Source organism: Mycteria americana, chromosome 2 (genome assembly GCF_035582795.1).
Source record: "Mycteria americana isolate JAX WOST 10 ecotype Jacksonville Zoo and Gardens chromosome 2, USCA_MyAme_1.0, whole genome shotgun sequence".
NCBI classification, from domain to species: domain Eukaryota; kingdom Metazoa; phylum Chordata; class Aves; order Ciconiiformes; family Ciconiidae; genus Mycteria; species Mycteria americana.
The window spans coordinates 31,570,251-31,591,341 of NC_134366.1; the positions used below are offsets into that span (position 1 = coordinate 31,570,251).

General features: G+C 39.9%; 1 protein-coding gene across 1 annotated transcript in view; it reads left to right on the top strand.

Annotated features, from left to right (window-relative positions):
- The window catches only part of SCIN (scinderin), a 54,528-nt gene extending 41,967 nt beyond the window's left edge, over positions 1 to 12,561 (top strand). Inside the window, exons 7-16 of the mRNA XM_075495540.1 lie at positions 1,266 to 1,354; positions 1,555 to 1,770; positions 2,963 to 3,084; positions 3,269 to 3,359; positions 5,868 to 6,038; positions 6,541 to 6,718; positions 7,198 to 7,319; positions 8,850 to 8,927; positions 10,256 to 10,316; positions 11,285 to 12,561. Coding sequence (XP_075351655.1) covers positions 1,266 to 1,354; positions 1,555 to 1,770; positions 2,963 to 3,084; positions 3,269 to 3,359; positions 5,868 to 6,038; positions 6,541 to 6,718; positions 7,198 to 7,319; positions 8,850 to 8,927; positions 10,256 to 10,316; positions 11,285 to 11,418 — 1,262 coding nt within the window. The 3' untranslated portion in view covers positions 11,419 to 12,561. The remainder of the gene's footprint in view (positions 1 to 1,265; positions 1,355 to 1,554; positions 1,771 to 2,962; positions 3,085 to 3,268; positions 3,360 to 5,867; positions 6,039 to 6,540; positions 6,719 to 7,197; positions 7,320 to 8,849; positions 8,928 to 10,255; positions 10,317 to 11,284) is intronic.
- The last annotated feature ends 8,530 nt before the right edge of the window (positions 12,562 to 21,091 follow it).

A 21,091-nucleotide genomic window follows, 5' to 3' on the forward strand; every position in this document is an offset into this window, starting at 1 on the left:
TGACTGAACATTTCCCAGGAGAAGAATACTACTGGGGAATCAGGTCTGGACACCTTGTAGGTGGATTGTTGTGGTGCTGCCATTGCAGCCAGTGCTGAGTATCTCCCCTTTTTTGTCTGAGGCAGTATATTAATGATTCTGTGGCATTTGCATTTCTTTTTACCATGTGCAATAGCAAATAATTAATCGATGCAGTTGTCAAACTGCTGAAGTCAGTCCAGGAAGCTTTGTAAGCATTTTGCTTGAAAACTTCATTTGCAGTTAGGGAAACATCCTTTAAAAGAGAGAATTTGGGGAGCGCTGTGCTCAGATGGCCTACCTGACCCCCTGATTCCTGGTTTTCACTCTCGGCCTGACAGCTGCTAGAAGAACCAAGCCAATAGGATCAGGCATAAAATAAATAAAATACAATTTAGGCCCTTTGAATGTGGCCTTATGTGCTCCTCTGTGCATCCTCACTTTGCTACTGTTGGTAACAATAATGTGTGGAAAAACCCCATTAGTCTGTGAGTCTCACCCTTGCACTGGGAGGCTGCAGTTATCATCTCTGCTGGAAATCTTCAGACCACTAAGCTGAGGAGTGTGAATTACTTCGCTAATACTCTCTTCCAAAATGGAATTCAATGAATAGCTTATCAGACCATCATATTAGACTAAGAGGTCTTTGGAGTATAGTCATTGACAGCCAGCTGGGACACAGATCTCCTACACAATATCATCCCACAGAGACTTTCAGAGATGTCTAACACTGAACAAGGCTGAACAAGGAGCAGTGGATGGGGAAGGGTGGTGGTAAACTGCACAGCTCAGCCAGACGAAATGGGAGTTTCTTTTAGTCAGACTGTGGCACTGCCTGCAGAAGTGAAGGCAGTTCTGGACAGCAGCTTTATTTACTACATTGCAGCCCAGCAAGGGGAGATTCAGAGAAAAGAGCCAGGGCGTTCTTGTACCTTGAACCAAGCAGATATTATGAATGGCATTTTTTGATAGAAACACACACACTAAGCAACAAACAACGCCCTCTTTTTTTTTTTTTTTTTTTAATTTTATTTTATTTTAACTGTTTTCAAAGCCACTGAGGTACTGTTTTGGCCATTCAACTTTGTATGAATCTTATTGCTCATGCTATGTCCAGCATTTGTGTGTGTTCGAAATTGAGGCAAGAGCAATGTTGAAGAGAACCTGGCTCAAGGACATCTTGTTTTTGCAGGGTTTGTGAGCTCGCTGCCCTTTCCCATGTATTGTTATCCTTCTGTTTTAACCAGGCAAAGATGCTAACCCACAAGAGAGAAAAGCTGCCATGAAGAATGCTGAACAATTCATACAGCAGATGAATTATCCTGCCAACACACAGGTGCGATCTATTTATGAGATGATACCAGAGAGCATGAGCTCTGTTAAAGACTTTGTTTTCAAATCAGCAAAAAAATATTTTTAAGGGCTTCTAAGACATAAGGGCAATGTTTCACTAACAGATAATTCAGAAAAGTTTCTGTTCGAGTAACTGTGTCAGTTTTGTTGTCCTTCCATTTCATGTGTCTTGCTTCATTTCAGATTCAAGTCCTTCCAGAAGGAGGTGAAACGCCAATTTTCAAACAATTTTTCAAAGACTGGAAGGATAAAGATCAAAGTGATGGCTTTGGCAAAGTATATGTCACAGAGAGCGTGGCTAAAATTGAGCAGATTGAATTTGATGCTACCAAGTTACATGAGTCTCCACAAATGGCTGCCCAGCATAACATGGTAGATGATGGTTCAGGGAAAGTAGAGGTAATTTTTGTGTTGTATTAAATTGTATTCTACCTACCTAGTTTATTCTGTTACGGGATAAGCTGCTACTCTATGTTTTGCCATTTACACTGTTGTGTAGAGTAATGCTACATTAGTGGCAGTGTTACTTCTACCATCAGAAAAGTTACTTTTAAGTAGAAAGTGAAACTCTTTGTCAGCTGTATACTGGGTCATGTTTTTTTGGTGCTTATGAAAGACATTGTACCAGTCATCAATAGAAATCAAACAGCAGAAACATTTCCCCTTCTACACAATACTTCTTAAAGATATACTTTAAATATGATCCGTAGCCTAAAGAAAAACTTTTAGCTCACATCAGCTTGAAACCTGGAATGAGAAAACTTGCCCTTGGAGTCAGAAATTCATGCTGTGTCTTTATGTATGTATCCAATCTGCTTTCTAGAGGAACCTTCTTTGTCCCTAGTGTGTCTCTCAGGTAGCCTGGATTTAGAGAGAAAAAGATGACTGACTGTACAGTCTTTCTAGATCTATCCACATCCCACTGCAGGAATATCTTTGGACTACACAGGGCTGGTTTGGCATTGTACCAGCACAGCCTGTTGAATACAGGTCTGCATGTTGGGATTCTGGAAGAAAAACATAAATACCTACAGTCTCATTGGTATATTTTCTAGGTTTTTAACGTCATACTTGGGATGGTCTGTAGGCTTGAGCCAAAGCAGCTTAGATCTGAAGCATTTTTTGCTGTATAATTTTAGCAGTATGTTTTTGGAGAGCAGTTGTTAACTGAACTGGGCTGTAGTGAATCAAATAGGAAGAAATCTGCCTAGCAGTGTCTTATCCGACTAAAGTGTGCCTCTCCCAAGTGATATGATAGTTCTATGATGAATCATAATGTTGTGCCATTCATATCATATTATCATCTTAAGATGTTAAGAAAGTAAGTTCAACATAGCATTATGAGGTGATCATGTAGCATTAAAGCATCAAGACAAAGACAAGTGTACTGCAATGGCTTGTTGATGGTCATTATTAATTCATTCAGTGGGCGCAGGGTGTATCTATCTACTTCATGAAGAATCCTTCCTGGTTTTATTCCATAACACTTGGGAACAGAAACAAAGATCACTCAAGGGATGACACAATAAATTGCTTCTTGAAGAGTATCAGGATGAAGTTCAGCATTCTCCAGTGATTTCTGTTTCCCCAGATCTGGCGCGTGGAAAGCAGCGGCAGAGTTCCTGTGGGACCCGAGACGTACGGACAGTTCTATGGTGGTGACTGCTACATTATCCTCTACACTTACCCTAAAGGGCAGATCATCTACACATGGTATGTTTGGTCGGCTTTGCACAGACCTCCAGCATGTGGATATTATTTTATGCTGAATTTATGTCCTTTTGAGTAGAACCACATGTAAATGCAAGGTTGCTTACTGCACATTTGTCATGCAGTATAAGCTCTGGATTATTTTGAAACTGGACTTAATCATTGTCTTTCTCCTTGTCTTCCTCAGGCAAGGAGCCCATACTACAAAAGATGAACTGACTGCGTCTGCATTTCTGACTGTTCAGCTGGATCGGTTATTGAATGGTCAGGCTGTGCAGGTTAGTGCCTTTTGGATAAAATTCAACAGAGCATGCAATATATGCAAATGTGAATGAGAATTGAAAGGAGGATGTAGCATTTGAAGACTGGGAATATCATCTGCTCATGATCTGTATTGAGCCAAGCACCATGGGCTCCTTTTAAAGTCACTGGAGATTTCCCATTTGAATCATCCTTTCTGAATGCAGACGTCCAAAAGAACACAGATATAACACAACCTAAAACTGCCTTTTCTTTCCTTCGACTTATTAAGTTTTAGTCCTGCCTAGCCTTACAAACTCTGTACATGGTCAGTGGAGACTGTAGGATAAGATCCTCCCAGGGCAACTCACTCTGAAGCAGGTGTCTGACAGGACTATAGCCCTGTGTGAGCTCCCCTGTCTCCTTTTGATTATGTAGGAAGCTGTCATGTTTAGCCCAGACAAGATGCCTGACTTTTAGAGGGCCCAAACTGGGAGACATGAAAGCCACATGACAGCCAGAAGGGGAGAGCCTGCAGGAACTGTGCTGCAGGGTCTGGCTTGTCCCTGCCATAGTGAGGAACGTAACTTGGGTTTTCCCATCCCATAGTGCTTGCAGCTCTGTGAAAGCAGGATACACATCCTCACTTGCAGAAATGGAGTGTGCAAGGCAAGGCGCAGGACATTGGCAGCTAAAAGGTGTGATGAGATGAGCTAGTCCTAGCATGACTAGGATGTGTGGTCTCCTTTCATCACTAGTGAGGAGTGGTGGGTAGGTGGAGAGGTGAGACGTCTCCTCTTTTCACAGGAAGGCTAGAGCTGAAAGATGACTAGGGACAGGCAGAGATTTTCTAGGCAGTAGGAGATAATTCTGTGCTTCCCATTTCTTAATTACCAAAGTAAAGGGCTTCCCCCACCCACCAAGGGACAATTAATTTAGATGGAAGACCATACTTTTAGCTATTAATCAGTTATGATTTATGATTGAAATTATATTAAGGAAGGATTACAACACTTCTAGGTAATTACTCCTTGAAATATTCCTAACGCATGTTCTATATTTGGACAGAGTTCAGCACAATATGGTCCTGCCTCATAACTAAGGCCAATAATAATACTACAGTAATAATAATATTACTACTAACAGGTGCAATAATAATGTGCTTAAAAAGCCTTTTCATTAAAGCTGAAGGAGATCCATCCCGCTGCAATGGACATGATACTTAAAAGTACGTTCAGCCTGCAATGAATTTAGGAATATATATATGTGTATATATATATGTAGGTGTATATATACATATATATATTTGCATGTGTGCATTTGTATGCATGTACATGGCTACCTAGAATATATTACCTGTGTTTAACATCAGTATTAGCATAATTTACAACATATTAGCATAGGTTTAAAGGTACTGTTTTGTGGTCACTAGATGGCACTACAGTACAAATTACTATTAAAAAGTCGTTGCCCTATTGGTTTTGCGGGAATATGTTTCCCTCAGCAGGTTTTTTTTTGGTCTTGTTTTGGGTTTTTTGGCATTTGTAAAAACCTGCTGCAGTTTGGCACCTACAAGTACACGTGTCCTAGGGTATCCTTATCGGGCAACTGTACCAGTCTATCCAGTTGTGAGATAAGTAAAAGCACCTGCTCCTGCTGCCCAGCAGGACCACCGCTGCCCCAGCCGCCCCAGCCCGGGCTGCCCCGTGCTCTGCCCCCCACCCCGGGCTGCCCGGCTGCAGCTGCCCCTCCTCGGCACCCCGGCTCCCCGCTGCCCCAAGCCTCACCGGGCAGGGCTGAAGGGCTGGGGCTCTCCATTTCTCCTCCTCTGCTGGCTACGCAGCACGCCTCATTCCCTTTTTTCCCCTTTCTTTCCGGGAGTAAAAGTTGCAGCCCTCCACCTTGGCGGGTGATACTGTTATAGAAGAAGAACAAACGGTTGTATACAAATAACTTCTATCATACATTAACCTAAAAATAGTCATTCTTCATAGCTCAGTGTTTTTCTGAGATTGCAATAACATCTTTTGCATCTGTAATGGACATTGATTTTTGTCATCCATGTTACCCTCTGCAAGACAGATTTATGCTCATCTTTTTCATCCTATTGCAGGTAAAATACACATAGAAATAATGAACAGGATGAATAACCATTCTCTTCTGCTTAAATACAGGGTAGCTAAACTTCCAAGATAGTTTTTCAGGAGAATTAAGTCACTCTATAAAACTCTATGAAATGACAGTTCTTTTGAAAAAAAAGTAATTTTCTTATTACAGTAGATAGCAGCCATTTTAATCAGCTAAACATTACATTAGAAGTTTGAATCTTGTCTTTGTGTCAGCATGATTGACAAAAAAATCTCACAAATGCTCTAACTTTAATGTGTCTGGAACTATATTTTTAGATCTTCTCAGCTTGCCACTTCTCATTCTTGCTAACATACTTAGCATTATTGGCTAACATCCCCTATGCTATTCAACAAAGACCAAAAATAACTACTTGTGTCCTTTTGTTTCTTTTATTGCATTTCTTTACGTATGTACAGATCCGAGTCAGCCAAGGCAAAGAGCCTGCACACCTACTGAGCTTGTTCAAAAACAAACCGCTTATTGTCTACAAGGATGGGACATCCAAGAAGGAAGGTCAGAAACCTGCTCCTCCCACGCGACTCTTCCAAATCCGCAGGAACCTGGCAGCCATTACCAGGATTGCGGAGGTAAGGTCACCTGCTAAGTAAACCAACTATTCCCCATGGGAAATGGTATAGCTGCCACAAGCCTCTCCAGCTAATCTTGTTGGGTAGTCACATCTGGTAGGAATGCAGAACTTCAAATCAAATCCACTGCTCTATGTGACCAACCCATCTAATAAATCACAGAGAATATGCTGTAACTGGCTGCAACAAATCTACATCTTTCAGAGGATACTGTAAGAAAACATGTAGTGAACAGTCAGCTGACAAAGAATAGACAAGAAATCAGCAACCCTTAGGAGATAGTCTTTCCTACTGCCAAATAGTCCTAACATTTGCCCTTCAAGTCAGTTCCCTGTCTCAAGTTAAGTTCTTCTCTAATTTATATCAGTATAAATCCAGGGAAAAACTGAAGAAAAAAAGCATAGCTGATTAACATCTATCTACACGTTTTATATAAACATGCAAAATAGTGATCATATTATTTGAAAATATGAAGAAAAAACCAATTTATTTCTTGATCTAGGTTGATGTTGATGCAATGTCACTAAACTCTAATGATGCCTTTGTTCTGAAACTGCCAAACAACTCTGGGTACACCTGGGTAGGAAAAGGAGCAAACAAAGAAGAGGAACAAGGAGCTCAATACATTGCCAGTGTTCTTAAATGCCAGACTGCTAAGATTAATGAAGGCCAGGAACCAGGTTAGTATGAGGCCACGTGGTTGCTAATAGGCAGCTGAGAATACACGGCACTGCATGGTAATACAGCCTAAATGGTTTTTGCGATCATATATTTTGTAGACAGAAGCATATGCTTACTGTCTCCTTTTGAAAATCCAACCTGACATTTTACCATGGAGATCTATCCAGAACTGGCTGATGCACAAGTAGTGTGATGCCCTGGAAGTCTGTAGGACAGTAGCAGGAGCTGCAGAGGAATGTGGTCCTTTCTTTACCCTGAGTGCCTAGGAAGGGAGAGACATAGCACATTGCCCTTTCTAGGTCCGCAAGTGATATCTTTATTGTTATATTGACAAACTGCAGGAAGAACTGTAAGAAAATGCACCCATCTTTGAGACAGAAAAGAAGATATTTTGGGGGGATTCTTGAAACAGTATCTAACAAGCTAAAACATCAATGTTAAATCCACTGCTGAATAAATTATATATTGTGTATTTCAGAGGAATTCTGGAAAGCACTTGGAGGTAAAAAAAAATACCAGACTTCATCACAACTCTTGACAAAGGCTGAAGATCATCCCCCTCGCCTGTATGGTTGTTCTAATAAGACTGGCAGATTTATTGTGAGTTTATGACGGATACTTTCTTCTCTGTTTAATTACATATTTTCCTGGTATATTTTGCCTTGGGAATCATCAGACATTAAATGAATTTGGGAATCTGGCTTAATTAGCTGTGCTTGGCAAGAACTAGAGAGTTGAGGCTTGGTGCTTTAAATCAATCCAAATACAAAGGATGGACAGAAGAATTAATACTGCAGATGTTTCCATGCAGAGCCTGCTCCAGCCTGGGACTAGAGGCTTGCAGATGCAAAAAGATAAGGCATTTGCCCAGTCAAAAGCAATTGTGTTCTTGCAGAGCATTGCCAGACTGCTATCATTTCGCTGAGAAAGTGCAGGTCAGTGCCTTGCCCCTTATGTGTTTGATAGTGGTGGTGAGGAAAACAAATATCCCTTGCCAAAAATCTCTAGCAGTCTGAAATTTTCCATTGAGATTTAAGATATGTAATTATGCCTCTAAGGTATTGGCCTGTGCTCAAGGAGGTAGGAAGACCTATTTCCTTAGCAGAAATACCCAGAGCTGTGCGCTGGGTATTAAGCCTGTGAATCAGGCTTAATTACTTACCGTATTCTGGGAGGGCAACGCTGTGTCACTGTTTGGCAAGGATGCACTAATTTTTAGGTAGGGGACATAGTTGGCTACCATCTCTGCAGTCTCCTTAAGGCACAGCCCATTCATTTGGAGAGGGGTAAAATAAATAGGATCCTTTAATAAGGACTTTAAAAATCTTATGAGAGTAGTAAAGTGTATTCTTCTAACAAGCTTCTAAAACACTTCTGTGAAATACAGTAATAGGAACCAACCTTTATAACAGTCTGCTGGGAGCAATGGACTTGTTTGGTTTTTGTTTTAAATTCCCTCCAAATTCTGTGAAATCCCCTAGTTCCTGTAGCATTTCTCTAATAACAGAATCACCCCTGTTAGAGCTCACCAGAAGAGGTAGGTCAGATCACTCTGACCTTCTGGCCAGCTTCTGCCTTTCCTTTGGGGACTAATCCTCGATGGTGTAGTCAACTGTAATGTCTCACTGTCAAGCGACTGGAAAGCTTGCTTGGGTCTGTATTTCATCACTGAGCTCACCCACTGCAAACCAAAGCAGTTTCTTTTCCTTATTAATGAATGTAAGCTGCATGAATATATCAGCTAATATCAGCTGATTGATTTTGTTTGCTTGGCACAAGGTGCTCTATGGAAATTTCCCTGTCCTTTTCTTCTGGCAGACCTCAGTCCCAACTTAACAATAGCAACAATTACAATGTAAACCTCTGTCTCTCCTGAGGATATCCTATCAATTCTGACAAACTGAGAGCTGATTTTATAGGACGTGCAATTATGTGATTTGTTTCCTTTCAGTGAAACACCCTTGACACATTCATCAAATCAGTTTAGGGCTTGACCCTTAAGGAGCAAAAAGAATTGCACACCAGCTTCTGGACTTACCCTTTTAAAAATATCTTTGGTCTGTGCAAAATCAGAATATCTTGATAAATCATTAAAAAACAAAAAACCCCAAAACATAATATCCTTTTTAGATTGAGGAGGTCCCAGGAGAATTCACTCAGGACGATTTGGCTGAAGATGATGTCATGTTGCTGGATGCTTGGGAGCAGGTAAGCTCTGTACTTGACCACTGTTTCTTGTGGTAACGAGGATAATTTATTCTTAACCACTTAGATCATAAGATGGGAGGAAAAATCATCTTTGTGAGAATGGAAGAGGTTTTGTTTTCTTTAAATTATACCAGAGGGAGCTATATTTTTGAGCTATATGATGTGCTACTGTGAACATACACAATTGAATTTCCAAGCATAATGTGAGATCACGGCAGGCACTTCCCATTAAAACCAACGGAGGCTGCAAGAGTATAAGCCCCAGCAGTGTTCTGAAAGGCTCTCGATAATGTTATTGACTTTATCACTAAAATTTATTAACTTTAAAAAAGAAAGTTATTGCATAAAAGGTATTTGGAAGCCACAAAATCCATGTACCAGCAGCACCTACAAAAGTCTTACTAGAGAAGGGGACAAACACTAGACCCTTACACAGATTTCTTCAAGAACTGGGTGGAGGGTGACAGAAACAATCTCCATCATTTTCCCAGGTTCACTGAAAACTGAAAATGTTGAAAGCTTTTTGGATGACAGGCAAACTTACTGTGGGTGTGAAGGGCACATCTGTTTCTCAGAGTATGTTCTCTCTACCCTTCCTCTCCCCTTGGAGGGAAAGGGGGAGGAGGCCACAGATCCCACGCTTTATTTGTCTTCTTCAGCCTAAACCTTAAGGAAAAAAAGGCTGAGGTTTTTGGAAATGAGAAGGAATGTCCAAGGTCCAGGTGGGAAGGAGTGATGGGGGAAGGTGGGTGGAAGAGCTGGATGGAAAGTAGTTGGGACATACTGACTCAGGTAAGAAGGAAAGAAGTCCGGGACACGTAGTTGGTTTCCAAAAGGATCCTTGACAGAAAAAAAAAAATGGGGGGATTGCAGATTGAGGCTCTGGTTGTTGGGTTCTTTAGTGGGTTATCTAGCAGTTACCCTGGGTAGCATTGATCACAGGGCACAAGTGTTGATGCGCACACAGAGCTCCAATCAGAGTCGGCTCCTGTTCAGTGTTTTTACCTGTACCTAAAGAACAATTTCCTTGGCAAATTGTAAAAGATGTCCATGGAAAAGGTAAATTAGAGTTCCTTTCATCAGAGTGCATAAAGGTCCAGCCTTCCAGTGTCAAGAGAGCAGCGATATTTCAGAGGATAGAACTGGTCTCTCGCAAGGGGAAAAAAAAAAAATCATCAGTTGTCGTTTGAGAGAGCTGTGTATCTCTGCAGTCTTTTCATAGTGTATATTCTTTCTCCTAGTGAAATGAACTATTTTGTACTTTACCTACTGTACACAACATCCTTATAACAACATGGGAACTATATCTTTCTCCCCTCTGTTTGCAGGTTTTTGTCTGGATTGGGAAGGATGCTAATGAAACTGAGCGGCAGGAATCCGTTAAATCTGGTAAATCAAATCAATTTCACAGAATTCTGAGTGAAGTAGCATCAATATTACTTAAAAGAAGTGAAAAAGATGATGTAGAAGAAATCTAGTTACGTTTACAGTATTTAAAAGGGTTACTGAGCTTATTAGGATTTAATACTAGAGAAGATTATTTTCTCCTTTAAATGTGCTTTAAAACTCATTGTATCTTTCTTATCTGTAAGTTTATGAAGGGTAAAATTAATCAAGATAGCATTACTAGGCTGCAGAGCTTTTTAAAGAATATATAGGTGAGCTCTATGAAGAGAAACTGCACTGAAAAGAGAAAGAATTTAAAAGGAGATACCTACTGAGCTGTACCCTACACTAATGTATATAGCCAAAGGAATGCCAACAAATCCTCAAGTCCTTACACTGCCACCCGTCGCTGAGTTAAATTTGGAGGAGGAAATTCCAATTGCAGAACAAATCAAGACAACACATGTGGAGTGTACCTCCTTGAAAAATCAGGTGTCACCTCTGGCATGATTTCACGTAGCTGAGCCGTTCTGACAAAATTCATGCTAAACATGCTTGCAGATATTTCCCTGGAGCAGCTAGGGTTACCTAGCTGTGTTTCCGATACGTACTGAAGTCATGTTGCAATGTCAAGGGAAACTATACTGGCTTTTACATAGGAAGAACGGGAATGAAGCTTGTGCATCTGCACAGCACCAGCAAATTCTTTCTCCTGTTCGAGCCAAAACCCAGCTATATGGCTGTGAACTGAGCAGAGCAACAATCCCTCTGTTTTAACCTCGTGGAAAATTCCTTCACTGGCAGCTGGGAGAAATCAGCAATTACCTGATCATTTCATTGCCTTTGAAATAATTTAATTGAATACTGTATTATAGTAGCCCTGGGTTCTTTCACTAGGGCTTTTGATGTATTTTTTTATACCAAAGGAATGAACTAATATATTACATGTTCTATTTTCTCTCTGGTTTTAGCCAAACGCTATATTGAAACAGATCCTTCTGGCAGAGATAAGGGGACCCCCGTTGTAATCGTGAAGCAGGGGCACGAACCCCCGACATTCACAGGCTGGTTCCTGGCTTGGGACTCCAACAAATGGAGGAACTGATCTATCCAAGGAGGCTTCAGGTTCAAGCCAAAGAATTATCAGAGCCCAGCTACTTTTTAGTGTTTTTAAGCATAAGCTTATGCAACAATATGATGCATCTGTTGTTACACTTTCCCGAGCTTTGATATGCTTCTGTAAATAACCTAGAAATTCTTAGCACTGGAAAAGATATATGATAATTGTAAACTGGTGAATGGGGTGAGTGGGGCTTTTCATGTAGTAAATATGGCAAGTGCTACCAGCATTTGTTTAATCTATTGATTCTTCTAACAGAAGCTGTGGATCAGTTTATTTTAATGTGCTAAAAAGGGCCAAATTCTGCCTTCACTTAAAAATCCAAACTAATGCCACAGAAATTCCTTTAGATTAAGGTCAGCATAATATTGTGCAGAATTTGGCCTGATAAAGGACTAATTCTACATCTGTTGCAAGGATAGGACTGGACATGATCTACTTACTAGGCCAAAATATTACCACTCATGCATGTAAAATTTCAGATGCTGCCTGATTGAGAGTGGGAGCTGTGTCTTGCAGGGGGCAAATAAGGGATGGATATTTTGAGAAAGCTGTGCTTAACATGTTTGTTTGTCTTGTTAGTACATATATTTGGAGCTTCAGACTGAACGGCTATAAGAATATGAAGTTGACAAAGGTTTTTTTTGAGGGACTGTCTAGCTCATTGTAATGAATTTCTTTAGATTTATCTCTGTGAACCACCTCCAGCTCCACCAGGTCTTTTTAACCAAAGCTCTTAAACACATTCTAGTGCATTAGTGCTTTTAAGTGGAAGCAGAAGAAAACAGCTTCAAAAATACGTACTCTGCCTTAATCAGATGGCACTTAAGCCATACTTTGTCTTGGTTGCCTTACTCAGCAGTACTCAGTTCTCTTCCAGCATGCAGACTGCTCACCTTGTCAGGTGCAGGATGTGTTTCTACTCGTTTTCTATGCCGGTCTTAGTCAAATATCAAGTACATCAAGTGCAAGGAAACCCCTTGTTTCAGTAGCATTCCACATCCTGGGAATTTGGAGTGTGAGTACGCACCATAGAATACAGCCGCCTCTTTTCTCTCAGACACAGTTATTTGGGCTTTTTTTATTCTGGTGAATTTAAGAGTACATTTTCAAAGTGTTTTTTATTTGTAATTTTCAAAGTGTTTTTTATTTGTAATTTAGCCAGAAAAGTCTACGTAAGGACAGTGGGAAAAATTCTGCTTCAAATCTTTAGCACTGCTTTGATCACTTATCCTATAATGCTTGGTTTAACAACAATTTGTACAGCTGTAAATCATGTCAATGTGGCTTTTTAATGAAGGCATTTAAACAGTTTTATTATTCTTATAAGTTAGGTTGGAAAGAGAAATTTTAGACATTTTTGTATTTTTTTTTAACATGATTGTGATTTTGAATCTGGATAATGCAAAAGATTGAATTTAGTCTGAGCTCATAATCAGTATCAATAACGAAAGAATTGTGAAACTAAGAGATTAATTAAAGGAGTTTGTTAGCTTTAAACATATGCTTAAATCTCTGCTAATATAACTGGGCTATATCTGAATGTAATTTCATTTAAAATAAAATTACTAAAACCAGTATTCTGTATACTGAGCTGATCTTCTGCTCTCTGACATATTGTTGCTCAGTGCTTCCACTGATGTCTAGCAAAACTTCCTAAAAACCCCAGTAGGTACCTTCCTTTTTAGATGGACAACGCAATGAGAAGTTATTTGTTTTTACTTTGGTGCCATTTTACCCAATGGAGCGTTAACTCTTCCCAACAACTTGAAAGTTACAAACCTAAGTGAAAATCAAAGAACTGGGTGCTTATTAGCTTGGGATTTCATCTTTAAGAAAAATTACCATTGTTGTTATCAAACTTTTCGGCTTTGTAACTTTCTGCTTGCAAAAATTATTAACTATAGAAATTACTATTTTATAAAATAGGAGGAAATAGGTGTATGTTTGTTTTTAAAGGATAGGTCTTGCTTTTTATTTGTGAGAGTAGATAAGGAGATGTCCTTCTCCTGCTGGAAGGAGCACAAAGACCTTTTCAGCTCCTCAGCTACTGCACTTCATGCAGCCACTGAGCAGCCTGTAATTATCTGATGGTTGTCTTCGACACATACATATGATTCTTCTCATTTTTAAAAAATAACAGTTATAGTAGCTTCTTAACCAAGGATTAGACAAGATTTGCCCTCCTTGTACATAAACATCTTCCGGAACACTGAGGGTTCTGAACTGGCACAGTCTGCCGACATACTCTGCAGCACTGTGAAAGCCTCTTTTCAGTTTCCCTCGCACAAGACAGAGGAGCTTTTGTGGTCTCCTGGCCTGGGCATTTGGGTTTACAAGACATTGTCCTGGCACGTTGATTACTGATGTTGAGAAGAGCATTGAGAGCTCATAACGGAACAGTGTTCTCAACTGGGTTTTAAGCACAACAGCTGCTAGCAACATTGTTCTTGGGTTTACTTGCTAGGAAGGAAGTTTATTTTTCATACACATATGTGCAGTGCACACAAAGATGTATTTCTTTCTCTCTCTCTGAAGAAGAAGAGAGAGAGGAAGGGAGGACAGACAGGATGGACTATGAGTGCTTGGAAATATTAAAGATGAAGCTGTTTTCAAGAAAATATTTAAGCACATAACTTTATGAATACACATAGCAAACCCATCTGCCTTGTTTTCAGAATAAATAGAAAAAAGTGTGCAGATGTATACAGTACAGTCAAGTTCAGTTAAGAATAAGCTATATCTTGCATTATTATCACACAGTAATAGTACGTTCACTCTATTTGTAATGGCAAAATTAGACCCTGAGTTAGCATTTTCATTATGCTACCAAACAGCAAGCATTCGTATGTTCTATTGGTTGTAAATACAGCATCATTTTTCATCTTTGTTTTATAGAATTTCATTGCAACAGAAAGATGTTAGGAATCCTTAGAGCCAACAGGACATCATAATACTATACAGTATTGGTAGTTTACATAAAATAGCATAATCTTAGAATATAACTACAGATTGTACACAGGAGAGGAGCCAGCCTCTGGAATCACTGCTCTAAATATCCATTTTGACCATAGCACATAGTGCTATATAGCATCAGATCTGCTGTAAATGATTATGTTAAATGTAGCTAAATTCAGTTGAACAGTTTGATCTCTTGCCAGTTCAGACTCACATAGGCTTCACTGGCAACAAGAAAATGCTGAAGATGGTAGACAGTGGGATTGTGGTACTATCCCTCACAGGAGAACTAAGGAATCATACAGAAAATATTTTGCTCACTGGACTATAGCAGGAGGTGCTCTCAGACATCTCTATAGGCTACAGGAGCACTTCTTGTTCTAAACTTTGCGATCTTCTTGTAGTCTTCATTTTTACTGGATCTAAAAAGGCTAAAAAAAAAAAAAAGCCAAAATAAGCCCATTATTTTCCATGGACTGAAGTTGCTCTTCAGAGTCCACTTCTCTAGAGGAAAGCTTGAACAAAACCTTCAAACTTTGCTTTAGAATGCAATTGCTTCCTCAGCGTCCCAGTGAAGTTGTGCCTTCATGGCTTAATTGAGCCAAATGTAAGTATATAAGACAAAAAAATTTATCAGATTATTATCAAAAAAATTATCTAACAGAGTTAGATAATACTTTAATGTGCTGACTTTCCAAATCCTTGCTTTTTCTTTTTTAAAGACAATAATTTTGTCTTTAGATAAAGAAATAGTACACTTTTCCCTTCTTATGGCTAGGACTTCTGCTGCTAACATCAAAGGAACTTCTGATTTCATTGAAAATACAATCAGATCTTTAATCCACTACACATCCTTAATGTCTCATTACATCCTCTCTAGGCTGGCCTAAAGTTACTTTAACCTCTTCTGACTATTAACACATTACCTTATGCTAAAAATCAATAAACTACACTCACTTCAATTAAAGCTTCCAAGGTGCAAGAGGGAGAAGGGCAGACCAATGGGAATTGGGAGGCCCACCATACCATAAAATTAGACGATGACTGTTCTGACCCTTCTCCCCCTGCATGTCATTCTCCTCTTGTCATTAAAGCATATTTGCATTACAGAGGAAAAAAAAATCCATCCCTACAGAAAAGAACACGTAAGCTGATTTTTATTTTTCTTCTAAATAATAGCAATTCCAGGGGAGCAGACAGAAGGGGAATCAGTCTGTACTAAGGTTCTTCCTAAATGCATCCACACTTCCACCCTGCAAGTGCTCTCTCCTCAAAAGGATGCTATAAGTGTACTGAGATCCACAAGATTGTACCTTTTACCACCACATTTAATCAGTCAGCAGTGAAATGTGGGCCTCCCCACAAATGAATGAAAGCATCAATTGAAAACATTGATTTTTATTGTTTGGTAGACTACAGATCATTTGCTCAGAAAATTACCTGGATGGGGGCAAGTAGGGCCAGTGAAGGTACGTGCAATGTTTCTTTGGGAACATATCAGGAAACCAAGCAGGGAGGCTGGCACAATCTGAACAGTATCCCATCGCAAGGACCAGAGATAGGGATGTTTGCTTTAGCAGCAATAATGCTTTGATTATTCTAACAAAGCCTCTTCACTACAGCTAGAAGAGCACAGCTCTCCCTGCTGCTCTTTAACAGATTTCACAGAGGTGACTCAGGGTGATTTCACAGCAGTTGGCAATATTAACATCAAGGCTGAATGCAATCAGGTAATTTTATCATCATTTACCTGACAGTTCACCCATGCTTTGTGTTGTCTGATGCCCTTCCTACAGAAGAACCAGCAACAACCCTGATGAAAATAGACCATTGCTAGGAGGAACCTAAGACAAATTTCCCTCGGGGCTTAGATATTTACAGAGGTGGCTCAGAAAGGTACAGGTTTCCTGTAACAGGCATGGCAGCACAGCTGAGTCCCCGTTTAACCAGCTGAGTGGGGCTGTATTATCTTTGTTGGTGCCAAAGGCTGCTGTCCTTCCCACCACTAACCAGCTGCTCTCCTACTGGACTTGGGTGAGAAGTTAGTTGTTGTAACCGAGAGAAGAGACAGGAGTGGCAATGAATGTCTTATCAGCAAGGACAACAGGCAAGAAACCTGCTCTAACAATCTCCTATTTTCTTGCTAGATAGTCCCAGTCAACAGTAGATACCTCACACACCTGCTGCTGCCAGACTCTGTCTCATCCTAGCAGATGCACTTCACCATCCACTAACTAAATATCCCATGTGTGAATTCCCAAAGCTCTGAGTGATCTTTTTTAAGATTGTGTGAGGAAAGGTGATGGAAATTTGTCCTGTATTTAAAGCAGCAAACAAGGATTCTGGTAACCTGCATTTCCTGTGGTCTGTGCATCCTTGTGTAACCTGAAGTAATTCGGTGCTTCTATTCTCCACCTATTAAATAGGATTTCTTCAATCCCTTCCCTGTTTATTTAAGCTGCGCTGTCTTTTACTGTGTGTTTGTACAGTGCTTGACCTAGTGAAGTCACTTCTAACACTCTCATCTTGCAGGTGCTGCTCATAATCCAGACAGCTGCTAGGGTTATTGGTGCCAAGCTGCACAGACTTGCTCAGAGCAAGATTAGACGAGTGTGATGTCTCGGAGACTTGCTGAAGCACGGGTGCAGCTCCACCATCAGTGGCATTGGGGCAGCAGAGAAAGGGCAGGAGCCAGCTCAGCTGAGAAGTAAAGCTTTTACAATATAACACAGTATGAGCAAAAATAACCCCCCAGCAGTACAGTTCAGGGCTGCTTTGTCAGAGCACTCCGTAAGCCGTAACTATAGGTGCATCTGCATCAGGTGCATACGAATTCCTCTCAGATCAGGAGCAGCTGCTCTGGGGATAGTAAGTGTGAGGGGAAGACAAGGTTCTGCTGCATTTACAAAGGAATAGCAAAATCCTCAGGTGCCTCTTTACTTTGACCTGGAGAGTGAGAACATTTGCTTTTAAAAAGTATGTCAACTTGTCTGATCTCCCATGTCCTTAAATTTTTCTGCTGCTCTTGTTAAAGACACAAGGCCTCTCTGCAGTACAGCTCATTTTGTTTCTGGCAAGTGATATTTCCTGGGTGACTCAAGGACTGTGGCTGTTGATAATTTATTAGATTTTTTTTCTTTCATTACTGAATTATACTGGGTAACAGACATCCACTGACATGGCTTCAATCCAGAGGCTGAGCGTGAGGGGTCCTGTTCACAGTAAAGTATATGAACTGAGAGGACCGAAAAGTGCCTGCTGGCTACAGATGGAAGGATGCAGATAACTACCAAATACCTTGTTCATTTTGAGGCTTTGGTTTTGCATTTTAATGGTATGTCCACTCTTGAAATGTCTGCTGGCTGCTGCTATTGGTTTCACATAAAAGGAAGAATTTCATAGTTCTGTAACAGTGAAAGCTTGGAGTTAGGGACTTGTGGTGACTGCTAATGGCTATTGTTTTATCTCAACTCTGAATTATCACAGTCTGAAAAACACAGAAAGATGTATGTGCTTTATGTGCTAGACTGCTGGGCCTTCAATCAATCCTCAGCAAGGACTCAAAGATCAGTGATTTGAAGGGAGTGCAGTGGTGCTTACCTAAAACACCCTCTATCTGGAGTTGTGCTGAGATGAAAGACTGTGCAGATGTCGGTGTCTCTAAACAAGAGTGCTGGGCTCTGAAGTCAGACTCTGCAGGTAGGATCTCTAAGACTTAGTAACAGGCTTTCGCAGAATGATCTCTGGTTTCAGAGGCCTTCCATCATTAAAACAGGAGGAAGGGATGCAACCATTTGTCCTCTTTAAAGCTTTCTGATGCTTCCTTTGAAGATTCAGATTGGGGTTGCATGCACTCATGGGCTGTGTGCATCATATATCTGTCATATTACTCGCCATCTGAAATCCAAAGACTTCAAAGCATGAAGAATTCCCAAATACTCCCCTTCTGCTTACAGTATGTCCATGCTTATTTTTTCCTTACATAAAGAGGTATTATTTATTTTCCTTTTATATCCCAGTAGTAGAGAGGCCTTGAATGGAATAAGTAAATTGGAAAAAAATAAGATTATAGTATCCCACTGCTTCTTCTGCTTCCTAGAGTCCTGCCTGGACTCTTCCTTAATCTTCTTTCTGTGTCCTGTCCTGGTAGAATTGTAGAGGAAGGCCTTCAAAGATGAGATGAAAACTGCAGGGCTTACCCTTGCAGAATTACTGGCTCTTGCAGCATTGTCTCCATCCACTGGAGTTAAGTGACGTGATTAAAATCTCAGCTAAACAATCTGTTCCTCCCCAAGTTTGTTTATCTGCCTTCCTTACTGTGTTTAAAGCCTGGTAAGTAGTGTGGCGGGGCCATGAGAGCCATAACAGGGGAAACCTATATTCTGATAAAAAACTGTGATGTCAACATAAGGCTTAAAAAATGTATGCATTTAAAAATTAATATTTTGGCAGGTTTTTACGTAAGTAGAGCTTATAACTTTAGTAGCAACAGCTGTTAGGTGCCAGATTCTCTGAAAGACTTCTACTCTTTTTCAGTATTATGAAACTGGAACGTATAATGCGGTTTGTTTGAATCGTATTCTCTGTGAGATGAAAGCAAAAATGATTTTGCAGAGACAGCTTTTATAAGGTCTTCAAAGTGAGTTTACTGTTGTTTCCATCCAAGAATTGAAACCTAGGAGCGTGAAAGAAAGCTTTCTGCCTAGCACACTTGTGATCAGCTTTCAAATCAATTTTCAATTGACTCAGCTTTTAAATTCTAGCAAACAGTAGGCCCAATCTTGCATTCATTGAAATAATTTTGAGATTTACTGTTAACTTGGTGAGCTGATAAGACTTAAAAATTCTAGACTATAGCTGAGCAACGAGCTGAAATTACTGCTCCCCACCCACACAATGTTTGTCTTCCCCAAAACCTTGTTCTTTCATCCTGCTCTTTTCTCTGGTTTGTTTCTTCCTCCTTTTTTCACCTAACCATAATACAAGCCTGTGAGTTCCCTAGGATAAGGGCTGGTTTTCCTTTTGCTATGCTCTTATAGCACACAATAATAGGCTTGGATTTCTCACTGAAACTCTTTTAAGTATTGTGACTGAGAATAATAATTACATTTTTTTGCTGAAGTTTTAGAAACTGCAACAAATATCCAAGTACTACACAAGGATATACTTATACAATATTTAGAAAGTTCTTTAGAAAAGCAAAAAATTAATTGTATTTTTCTCTTTTGTTCATCATTACTCTGTTAGCAATATTGCAAAATAAACAGCAGTATCTGATTTACTACTGCTATTTCCATTATTATTCTGGACTGGGGAAAATACCTTCACATTTTACATCTAGCTATGCAGGAACAAAATACAACAGATACTGCCTTGTATTTGAAATTGTAGTACTTTTAATCTGCTTGAAAACTGCTTCCCTTATATTAAAGTGATATATTTAAAAATTGTGATTAAAAAGTGATATATATAAAAAAACCCCTTCAAAGGAAGCATTGTGAGGAGATGGTAACTGATATTGAAATCTCAACTGGATAGAATTCAAAACTATTTAGAATAACTCTGGCATACAAAAAAACTCTGAAGTGTCCATGGCTTTCCTGGGGAAAAAAATATTGGGGAAAAAATAAAGCTCTTGGAACCAGTGCTGTAACTGGCAAGATTTTCGAATAGTAGCATTGAGTAGCCCAGCATTCTCAGCAAAAGAGTGTATTCGACTCAAGTCAGTAGTTCTAGAAAAAAACAAAAATAGTGTCACAAACTCAGGGTGGGGAGGAACCTGTTGCTGTGGTGAATATAAGTAAAGATGTCTGATCACTATAAGACCATTGAAGAAAATACACAACCCCAGGCTGTGAAGCTCAAATGTAGTATCACGCATTGAACACTTTTGCATTTCTCATGGTGCAGAAGGCTTACCTCATATACTGAAGGACTAAGGTAGGAGGTATTTTTCCATTTATTAAAGAAACATCTGTGCTGGTTTTTTTACCACCAGCTGCTTAGTGAAGTAGGGGTAAGGAGGCTGGAAACCAAGGGTACCTGCAAAAATAATGCTTTCTTCTACTCTTTAAAACTGCCCCATAACTAGTTGTGCCTGGGTTTGGATTTTGGGACTAGAAACTTTGTATCATAGGAAGACAGGATCTATGCTTATCCTTCATTAATTACATGTGGCTATTAAATGAACAATCAGTATGGTAGAGAGTTTTGCGATACAAGTCCTTAATACACAGATGCTGTTGGGGTCATCAGCCGTCCTGCTGTTCCACCTGACCTCAGGAAGAAGGTGTGCTACTCGCACAACCACACATACAGAAGGTGGTCAGGCTGTTCCCTGTGCTCTGCAAACCTGGAGTCACTGCCGTTACAGCCATCTTGTCAGAGGATGAAGCAACTAGAATTCACAGAACTTAAAAGGTGGAGATTATAATTTTAGTCACCCTGAGACAACACTTGCTCAGTATGACTAGGAAAATTTATGAGCTAGTACCACTTTTTTTCAGCTAACACACCTAACAGCATTCAAGATGCGACTCAGTGTGACTGGCAGTATCAAAGAACAAGGCTTTTTGTTTGTTAGCCTGCTATATGGCATAAAGTTTATTTATGAAAATGAAAACAGTAAAATGTATATGTTAGACTTCATGTGAAGGTATGTATGAAATGAGAATAGGTTTAATTAACTGGCCTAATCAGA